General features: G+C 39.1%; 2 protein-coding genes across 2 annotated transcripts; both read right to left on the bottom strand.

Annotated features, from left to right (window-relative positions):
• Positions 1–419: 419 nt before the first annotated feature.
• Positions 420–3,266, bottom strand: LOC126587021 (probable sodium/metabolite cotransporter BASS3, chloroplastic). Its single transcript, XM_050251992.1, has 5 exons — positions 2,655–3,266; positions 2,161–2,256; positions 1,738–2,044; positions 1,401–1,648; positions 420–975 (listed from the first exon to the last, which is right to left on the bottom strand). Exons 1-5 carry the CDS (start codon positions 3,056–3,058, stop codon positions 738–740), a joined length of 1,293 nt encoding a protein of 430 aa, XP_050107949.1. The 5' UTR covers positions 3,059–3,266; the 3' UTR covers positions 420–737.
• A 1,574-nt stretch (positions 3,267–4,840) lies between these two features.
• LOC126587022 (uncharacterized) lies at positions 4,841–6,027 on the bottom strand. Its single transcript, XM_050251993.1, has 2 exons — positions 5,331–6,027; positions 4,841–5,226 (listed from the first exon to the last, which is right to left on the bottom strand). Exons 1-2 carry the CDS (start codon positions 5,796–5,798, stop codon positions 5,164–5,166), a joined length of 531 nt encoding a protein of 176 aa, XP_050107950.1. The 5' UTR covers positions 5,799–6,027; the 3' UTR covers positions 4,841–5,163.
• Positions 6,028–11,176: the final 5,149 nt, after the last annotated feature.

Genomic DNA, 11,176 nt, shown 5'->3' with positions numbered 1-11,176 from the left:
TTATTATTGAATCTGATTCATTGGAATCAATTTCTTGTCTAAAGGATATGGCAAGGAATGGCAGTTGGGATGCCTTTCCTATCTTGGTGAAATGTTGCGGCTTAGGTAAGGATTTTCCTGACTGCCGCTGGTCTTGGGTTCCAAGATCGGCCAATTCAGCGGCGGACTATTTAGCGTCGAGTAAGTGTAGGGAAGCTTGTGATCAGATTTGGGTCGATAAACCCTTATCTTCCCTTGTTCATGTTCTATGTAATGACGGCCTTCCTTGCCCCCCTTAGCTATCCTTTTGGGTTATGCGATGTGGGACGCTTTAGCATTAGATGCGGCGTCGTGGTATTGTTGTGAACCACTCGTATTTCTTTCTTTGCTGTTATTGGTGTCTTGCCTCTAGGTAGGCTTCCTTGTATTTGCTTGGCATCTTTGCCTTTTAATGTTACCAGGTTTCCAAAAAAAAAAAAAGTAATAACATAAAGATACACAGCTATAGCACAAGAGCTTTACAACTTTACAACTCTAGCCTAAACTATGTTTTCCCGCCGTCTGTCCATTTTCGGTTCCCGATCCTCTCTGTAAGCAGTAGTTGCTTTCCAAACCAGTTGAGGTGGTTCAACATGACAGCGATCATCCTTTCTGTTGTATTGTCCTTGTAATGTTCTGCGCTAGTAACCACGACCATCAGTGTGTACTAACTTAGCGTTATCTATGCCCCGTGAGTTCTCTGATTGTTGTTCTCATTGCTAAGCCTTCACTGGAGAACCTGTTCGAGGTGTTAGTAGGGACGGAAGGTCTCTGATTTGAGAGCCGGTGCCCCAGAAAGACGCAAGAAAAAGGCCCACGATGGCCATGGCAACAACCGAACATGCTGGAGGAACGGCCTGGCTGCTCCCAAGGAATTGGCTTGCAAGTAACCCTGCCAAAGTGGAACTCTGCATTCCCGTGCATAAGGAAAGTGTCCTGCTAACTTCTTCTTCTTGCCTGAGGTGACAACAATAACATTATCTATAACAGAACATGGGGATATTAAAACACTTCTGACACCGGCTTTAAATTTCTGAAATGTAAAATTTCTTAGAACCAAGTGAGCTTAATGACTCTCCTAGAAACTATTAGCAGATGAGGTTTAGATACTTGCTAGAGTGAATGAATAACAAGATTTTGAATTTGAGACTGGGGATGCAACGATCAAACATGTATGCTAGTTGCAAGATCGTTGAGGGATAAAAGATAAACACCTAACTATGGACATCCACTGAAACATAGTCGTGGAGGAATTCAAGTGCAAAACAAGGGTAACTGGCAACAAAGGTTGTTATGCCAATGGCTCACAACTCTTCCTCACAGTCGACAACACATGACTTCCAAGCATGAACTTTAACATTCTATGACAGAGGAAGATTTACCTCAAACCTGGAGTTTTGGATACCCAGTATCCAAGTGTAAAGGCCACCGCATGAAATGCTATGACTGGAAATATCAACCGGAAACCCTCTACAGATAGAATTTGACTCCGGTTAATTGCAAGAGGACTGCCAATGCACAATGAAGTGCATATCATAGCAACAACTGGCATCACTGGTCGAAGGAAATTGACAACTGGTTTTGCATAAGTATTGAGCACAAGACCAATTGTGACCGGAAAAAGAACCACCTACATGTAAAATAACAATGTCAATGAAATGTCTATTTAAGTATAATAGCCGTAGAAGGTAAAACATTGTATTACTAAACTCCAACTACCTGCAATATCGACTTTGACATGGCAACAGCATCAACCGGAACAACAGAACCGATTAAAAGGCCGGTTAGTAAAGGCGTTACGATCACGGAAGCAATGGTGGTGGTGCTGGTGAGGAGAATGCTCAAGGCCACGTCTCCTTTGCTCAAGAAACTAGCGTAGCTAGACAGCTGAGCCCCTGCAACACAAGCAGTGAGGACAAAGCCAGCGTAGAACATCCTTGGCACGCCAAATGCGTTAGCAATTAGTACCCCAAGTACCGGTTTCAGTACATACTGCGCGATAAACCCAACAGAGAGGGGTAAAGGTCTGCAACAGATGAGAAGTAAAGAATATTGGGAGCACACTCAAAACCTCGCTAACAGATTAGAATAAATAAATGACAGTGAGAAGAATATATACACAATGCTGAATAAAGATATTACCTTTTGAATGCAAGAGCAAAATCATCAATCGACAGTTTGATTCCAATTGACAGCATGATCCCACCAAGAGCAGGGGCATATAAATCCTTGGATACCCTATATTAATTTTGAGTTAATACATCGTTAAACTAAATTAACAAAAATCAAGTCTCTCATGGGCCTAAAATCAAACACATGCAAGCAGTCCCAGCTCACGACCTTTAAATTTTCCTAAACCAAATTCTCAGAAACTGAGAGTTGACTGAAATGATCCAGGATTAAAGATAATGACTTTAGACTAATGTGTACAAAAGGGTATCCAGAAATAGTATTAATTTATAACTTTAATCCTTAATTATCCCAGCAAAAACGAAAGTAATATGTATCCCTGTATAAAATAATCCAACTTGGACTTTCATAAACTACAAAAAACTGAATCCCACTTGCTAATTCCACAAGAGTTCGACATGCAATCATTCAAAACCAAATAAAAATTCAAGAAAACCACAACCTACCAAGTGAACGTTGACGGCTGAGCCAGAGCAGCAATGGCGGTAGCAGCAACGACGAAAGGAAGCATTGCAGATAAGACCTGAGACGACGACGAGTCGTCGGAAGCCCCTTTGGATATTTGAGCTGGTGGGTTTATCCCAAAAGACAGCAGCGACGCGTTGCCTTCCCTCCACTGCGACCCGACTCTGCCGATAAACGGCGACGTCGAGCAAGCTCTTATCGACAGAGCAGCCCCATTTCTGAATACCCTATTGAGGAAATGATAGGAGGAAGACGAAGGGGAGGAAAAGAGAGAGCTTTTGGTGTGGGAATTCGGGCGTGCAAAGAGTTTTGAGGCTGCGGTGGCGGGTGCGAGAGAAAGAAAGGGTCTTGAGGTTATTGGATAGGAGATGGGAGTGGTGGACATGGTAATGGGTAAGTGGCGAAAGGGGTTTTTCCGCCGGAGAACAGTTGTTCCGGCGAGGTTTTGGGTGGTGGTTGGGAAGAGATGAAGTGATAGACTCAGCGGATTATATTTGTATAAAATTCGATTGAAAAAACAGAGAGAAGGAAGGTGGAGTTGCTAGCTATGGGTCTGTGTAAGTTGGGTGTGATTTGTATCGTAGAAATGCACGGTCCGTGATGGGGTAACGTGCCGGGTGAAAAAGATGGGAAATTTGATTTGATTTTTGCAGAAATGCCCTTTGGTTTTGTTGTAATTTTAAGACTGATGTTCTTGTCGTTGTCTGCGAGCTTTATACATTTTCCGGTGGAGGGGACCCGTCTTTTGTTGTTTTATGAGTTCTTACGTGCGTCTCTTTCAATTTCAATTATAAATACGATGATTACAATCTTGGATATGCCTGCACTAAATGATTCGATGCTAAATAATAATGCTTCATGGGGTGAGTGGTAATGACAACTTGTTATATTCGAATCATCAACTTTCATGTTATTTAGTTTATAAAATATTGTCTACAAATTTAATGTAACTGAAGAGAGAAGCGGAGGCGGGATCGAATTGGGCTAATTCAGTATGGGTCATTTGGATTTGCAGAGGCCGGAGAGCCAAGCAGCGGTGTATAAAGGGATACCGTACTTGTGGTAGTGGTTGGAAGGGTCCATTGCCACTTGGGGATTTTCATATCAGATCTCTATCTCTTCGGTTTAAGAGTTGATGGTGAAGAGATCAAAGTTCGCGTTTTGCTCTTTTTTTCTTCTTTTTATTTTATCTTATTTTTTTCTCAAAACTGAAGTTGGTGTGAATACATGTCAAAAGCTAAAATAGGAGACAGAGAAGCCACATACAAATTTGAGTGCAGAAGGCTTAAACTCTGAAGTGAGTGATCTTGTGCACAACCCTTCAAACTGAAGCTAAAGGTACAGTTCCAATCAAAATACTGACATATAGGAAATTCTACCTCAAGAGAGCTCTTACTATATTGTTAGTCTGCCTCAACTAAGGAACACATGTAATTAAAAGAAAAATAATCACGTAAGTGGCTCGTAGTTCAAGTAACTAAGAGCATTACGCCTTCATTCGAAGTTCCCATACTTCTGCTTGCATAAAAGAACAAGGTAAATGCTAAGGAGACTAACTCAAAATTGGACTCTTCATAGATTCTTTATTACCTTACAATTTAACATTAATTCTCGTGCCAGCATTATAAACCATTGTGCTAAAAACATGAGGTGACAAAGAGGTACATGAGGATGCCACTTTTGAGAGAATCTCCCTAACATTTCTCAAAGAACAAAATATTACACATATACCATCTGCAGAGCTTCTGCTCTGACAAAGAAGAAAAGAAGGATGAAAGAAACCAAAATTTGATCGGACAGAAACTTCCCGGAACAAAAATCCAGTGCAAAAAGAATTTACTCTGATTAGAGTCACATCACTAAGCAATCAAAGCATCTGCTCTAACTCTCTCAGACAACTGACACAGAGTCCTTCAAGGTTTTAGACCTGATCATTCATAATCATAATAAGTTAGATCTTAGATCCCCAATTGAAATTGGATTTGCAAATAGAATTAGACAACATAAGATGGGTTAGCACTCTTCCTCTCATTTACTCCTCTATTTACGCGTAGCCACGCCGGCTAGAGCAGTAATGCTCCTTCCAGTTTAGATTAGTTTGACGTAGAACGTAGAGTGTGTATCGATGAAAGCAAAGGCTGAGAATAAAACCTCCACATTCAATTGCTACAAAAAGTAAGGATTTTTATTGATAGCTTTTATACCATTTTCATGATACCAGTTATGAGCTTCAAAATACAACAAAAAACCTGTTTGCAGATGCATCACCTGATTTGGGCTTCATCTGACCACATTGTTTCTTCTGCCTCACTCAATCTTCTGGCAGCTGGGACACAACAAACTGACTGTGTTTTAACTCTGCCTCCTCCAATCTTCGGTTTCGAATCGAATTCACTGGCCATTGAAAACCGGAAAAAAAACTCAACCCAACACACACTAATCCAGACTTTGCAGAACTCACAATTCCAATCCACTTCTCCCTCCAAAGTTCTACCCAAAATATCTCCCACCAAGTTCATAATTGAGCTTGGACCGCAATTTCCCCGATTTACTCTGCACATCAAGCAATCAATCACACAACACTAGTCTCATTTTTCATCAAAAATCAATCCAATTATCAATTTCCAAAACAAGTGAGAGACTAGATTGGAACTTACCTTGGAAACGGTTCCAATGGCTTCAAAGCTGCCGGAGGCGGCCGTGCAATCAGGCGGCGTTTCGAACAGCGACAGCGAGAACTGCTTATAAACGACGCCGACATCGAAGTAAATGATGCCGGAGCTGGGCACGTCGATCCGGATACCCTTAACCGGAAACCAGAGGAACAGCTCCTGCGCCGAAATACCCGACAAGGATCCGATCCGCCCGAAACTCAGCGTCCCCGAAACGTTTCTGTCGTAATGCAACTCGCTCTCGAACTTGGCATTGCAGGCCTGATCCAGGTGGGCCGTAAACCTGCCGGCGTCGTCGACCTCGAAATCGACGACCCCTTTCGGAAGCAGTCCGATCGGAAGCCCGTGGGCCCGCAGCACGTCGTACACCGTCGTCAGCATCGAATTCGAGCACGTGATCAACGGGAGCAGTAAGAGGAGGAAACAGCAGGTGAAGTGCGGCAGCTGCAGCATGTTGAAGTGTTTGTTAAAATGCCCGAGTCAAGTAAAAAGCACGAAGTGAAGTGAGAACTTTGTTTTTGGTAGTGATATTTGCAGAGGTTTGGGGAATTAGGGTTAGGGTTTTGGAGGAGGGATTGGGAATGGGATTAGAAGATTTTGGGAGTGGTGGTAGTGATCTAGTAGAAGTGGAGAAGGAGACGGCGGTGCCAGCGTGAGTACAGAGAGGATTAGGAGAGTGATCAATTAGTGGTGGTGGGAAGGTGGGGCCCGCGGGGCTGTGAATCTCTGTGTTTTTGACTTGTAGTGTGTAAGTGGATGCCGAATGGGGGCCTGCCATGTGGGTACGTAAACGGTTGTTGTGGTTATTTGGCGGGAATTTGTGGGTATTTTGGTCGTGGAATCTGATAAGCACGAGGAGGAGGAAAACGAGGCGGCGGAGGAGGTGGAGAGATTTGGGATCGAGTTTTGGAGAAGAGATTGGGCACGAGGAGCAAGTTGTTGGTTAAACAGTTAAAATCTACAGTCGAAACCTCGTAATTTTAGACGTCATAACTAACCAAAAGCGCTGTCTGTCTTCCGGATTTTTCTTCAGTATCTTCGTACTTTGGTACATGTGTGTCATGCGGTGCCGACTAGTGGCGAAACTAAAAATTGATGTAGGGAGAGAGGAAATTTAAAACGGTAAAAGGGTCTAAAAAAACTTAGACAACCAAATTTTTTTAGATAGTAAACAATATTAATGTCATTCTTATTTTATTAATATAAACAAGTTTTAATTGTGTCAATGAGACTGTATGTTATAAAAACATCACATAATAGACTCAATATTAATGAAAGTAATTGTTTTCAAAATATTCGAATGAGGATTTGAATTAACCATATTATTTGAAGGAGGATTTAAACGTAGTTCCTCGCCCTTCATGGTGATTTTCGATGATAGGAGGGGCGGCCCCCCTCCTTGTGCTAATGTGGCTATGCCACTGGTGCTAACAACTATTTGACAGTTAAATTTAAGCGTAGTGTTACACTTATCATCTATTTGTACCATCTCTCTAATAAAGCTAAAGTCCTCCAACACATATAGGGTGCATTTGTTTGGTCTGACTAATTCTCACTAGATGAGACCGAACCACTTATTAATGTAGTCCAGTGTTGGTTACGTTGTGGGACTAAGTTTAACTGCTCCACATAAATTCTTCGTGAGAGCCTGAAAATGAGGGGGACTGCTAAGACCTTCTTCCTTCTTTGCACTCTTCTGCCTTGCGACTCTTTCTCTTCCGACAATATCCATAAACCTCCATCCCCTGACTATTGTGGGCACAAATCGACCATCATGGGCATAGATCGGCCCTCTTTTCATAACTACTCAAACCATAGGCCATTGACTCGTCTACGGAACCTTCACCTTCGACTTGCGCGACCCTTGCTCGTCCTCTTTCTTTTGCACCTCAAAATCCACGCAATGCTTGAATCGATTTCACGTTTCAAGAATTAGCCCATTAATTTTTGTTTTTTTAATGGAAAAAGTTAGGGATGCGATGAAGGAGTTGGGGTTGCGATGGAGGAGTTGTTGTTGGTTGTGGCTGCAATTGAGGAGTTGTTGTTGGTTGTGGCTGCAATTGAGGAGTTGGGGCTACAATAATGGAGGAGTTGAGGCTATGACAGTGGATGAGTTGTTAGTTCTCATTGTAAACATGAAAATCACGTAGCAAATAACACGAGAACACGTGGACAAAATAATAATTTTATTAATGTAAATGTAGGGTTACAATCTCTTTGCAAGTTGATCCTTTGATTGGATCTCCGAAATGTAAGGTGTGTGGTGTTGTTAATCCAAGGGCCGCGATAACTTGATCTTGGTTGAACGGGTGCCGCAAGGTTTTGGCTCTTAGCAATAAAGGAGCAGGCATGTGTAGGGGTGCTTGGTGGTTCTTCATGGGTTTGACGAAGAACACGAAGGGTTTGCCAAGTCTTCTTGAGTGTTTAAGTGTTTGAGTGTTTTGAGAACTTCGGAGGTTCAAAGCTTCAGCATCTGGGCGTGAATGATTTTTTGGCCCTTTTTCTTTGTCTTGGAGCCTAGTAATTAACTCTCCAAGCCTTGCTTACATATGGATTTCGCCTTGATTGTGGGCTTGATTGATTGACAAAAGGACTCGATTTACGCACCGGTTCGTGATTTTACTCCAGCAATTAACATTTGAAGAGTTTCAGAGTCCTTCTTGATGACTTATCCGATTTTGATGAGTCACATTTATGTGTGCGATTTGTGAGACACATGACGCATGCCACGTATGCCCTAACATGTCGAAACTTTAATGTGTTACTGAAAATTTATTTTACCGGAAGTTCAATGTCTACACTCATTTTATTAATCATAAAGTTGGGGATGAGATGGAAGATTTATTAATCATATATATTTTGGATTTTATAATTTTAAAAGATTTTTTTAACAAATTTAAAAAGATTAATTACTTTTTCATAATCCTTCTCCTTAGTCTTACACTGCACCAAACACTTTACTAAATTAGTCAAACTTAGTCTATTCTATGCTAGTCTAACACAGTTTTTGAAGCTAACTAATCTGAGACAGTCAGATCAAATAAATGCACCCATAAGTCTCATCTCTATTGGAAATATAGTACAAATAGATGATAAAAATAGCATTTTTTAAATTAAATTCATTGCTCAAATATTTATTAACATTGAGTAGTATTTGGTCACTCTCCCACCACAAAGAAAATGAGAATTTTAACAAAAAGCTCCTAGTATTGTTCACTTTAACGAAAAACCACATTTTTACACTAAAAAGTCAATCATGATACTATTCACTTTATCCTTTATTTTGTCCTTACCATTAAAACTCAAAGTTTTCAAGCCATTTTTATTAGTTTTTCTAAAGAAAATTGGACCTTGACCTTTGTACACAAAAAAGGGATCAATGGTGCGTTAAAAAAAGGAAAGGTTGTTGGTTGATTTGTATATAGTATGCGATTTCACATACAGTCGTTTGTATACAATTATAAATTGGGTAATGTTAAAGAGATTAAATTTGCAAACTAAATGATATGTCACCAATCAGAATAGGTGAAACTTTATCAACGTGTAAGTAATAAACCAATCATCTACTTCCATATCTTTTAATTTTTAAAACTTTGTCTACAAACTTAATCTTCCTAGCATTACTCTTATAAATTTATCGTTCATTTGGTCATGCATAAAGTTTAGTGTCGTGTCATCAAGTGTCGTTTTTCTTTCTTTTTCCTTTGCATACTATAATTTGTATATAATTTTGTTCATTTGGTCATGCATAAAGTTTAGTGTCGTGTCATCAAGGGTCGTTTTTCTTTCTTTTTCCTTTGCATACTATAATTTGTATATAATTTTGTTTCTGTAATTTTTTTTCATACAATTATACTCATACACATGTGTACTTTTTTTTTTGGAACATACACATGTGTATTTATCCCTTAATTGTTGATGCAATAGTTTTTTTGTCGTGACATTATGTATGTACTGCTTTCATGTTCATAGTTGATTTGACACATTAATTATTGTTCATAGACCATTATGATATAAGATATAGCCGCGCCAAAAATGAGCAGGAGATGTGTCTTTCATCACATGACCTGGATTGTCTGTCTTCTCCATCTCATATCCTTCCCATCTTTTTCTATTTCTGTTATCACAGTTAAATCACGTCAACATTTTATATTCATATTGTTTTTTGTCTTATTATTTCTATAAAAAAAATCAATATAAAATGTTAACGTGGCTTAACTGTGACCACATAAATAGGAGATGATGGAAAGAGTATGGGATGTGGGAGGGTAGACAATCCAGGTCCTTCTTCAAGGAGATGGATTGTCTGCCCTCCCATTTCCATACTCTTTCCATCATCTCCTGTTTTGTGTGGTCACGGTTAAGCCATGTCAACATTTTATATTCCTATTACTTTTTGTTTTATTATTTTTATAAAAAAAATCAATATAAAATGTTGATGTGGCTTAACCGTGACCACACAAACAGGAGAGAATAGAAAGAGTATAGAAATGGGAGGCAGACAATCCACCTTCCTTCTTCAAATGCATCATGTATGGTCCAAATTTCGTGTTATCTGGCTACTCGTACATTGATTTGACATCTATTTTACGTCATGTCTACAAAAATTAATTTGTAGGTGATAACATATTTCTAGATGCTTCTCTAGCGAGCCACTTGGCCAGAATTCAATCGGTAACAAACTCATTACAATCGGTATTTTTTTAAACAAACAATATTATCTGCATTATAATATTTCGTTACGTTAAAAATTTCTAGAGGTTGCAAGTATGAAGATGATAATGTTGTGACACATGGGAAACCAAAGGTAGCTTGCGAAAGGTAATAACAATATTACGCTAAGACATTACTTGGGTATAAGTTATTATGATTTTGTGTTTGACCAATTTACGGACAATAATTTCAGTGATTGATTGAAGATAAGTCTGCTAAACAAATCTTTAGGGGATTTTTTTTTTTTTTTTTTGGTCTGAAAAGTGAATTTCATTACTTTGAAACAAGGTTACAACCCAAATGCATTGGGGAGAAATAGATATATAAAAGCATAGTCCAATTATATAAGCAAAAGCTAAAGCCCACATCCTAATATCTAACTATAGAAAGTCGTATTCCCCGCTTTATGATCATGAAAGTCTTGTCAACAGCTACCCAAGCAGCAACACCAGAGAAAATGACCAAGACATCGTAGCACAAAAGTACCAAACTTGCAACCAAAAGAGAAAACGCGAGAGTGTTTGCAGACTTGAGAAACCGGAGAGAAAACGCTTTTTTGACTTTAAAGATAATCCAGTTTGGTTCTATCCCTCACATGATCTGATTATTTCTCTCATTTCTCTCTTTGCTCCTGTCCTACTCACAGACCTCTCCTCCGAATCTTTGTCTCCTATTTCTTTCTTCTCTCTTTGCTCTTTCCTTTAGGGGATTATAACGTGTATACATTTCAATTATTGGTTCAACTCTCTACTTTCTTCATTATAATTATAAAGATCTCATTCGTATATTCATAATATAATGTTATGGAGAACATCATGGGGTTTGTTTGAAACTATTTTTAAAATAATTGAAAACACTTTAAAAAATATTTTTAGGTTCTAAAAGCAATTAAAGTGCTTTTTGCAAGAAGCAAGAGTTAGATGCTTATTGCATGAAGTAATAAAGTGTTTTTCTAGGGTTCAATTACATTTTTATTAAGAATTGGTTTAAAAAACATTTTCACCGAAAAAGTTTCCAACCATTTTAAAATATTTTCAAACAAGTCCATAGACATGACACACTCATAGTAATATGATTAAGCTTTTGTGCATAATGACTTTTAACGTTTCTTAGGGTCA

This window comes from Malus sylvestris, chromosome 10 (genome assembly GCF_916048215.2).
Source record: "Malus sylvestris chromosome 10, drMalSylv7.2, whole genome shotgun sequence".
In the NCBI taxonomy this organism is placed as follows: Eukaryota; Viridiplantae; Streptophyta; class Magnoliopsida; order Rosales; family Rosaceae; genus Malus; species Malus sylvestris.
Note: the sequence above shows the minus strand (reverse complement) of the source record. Positions and strands in the feature narration are given on the sequence as shown.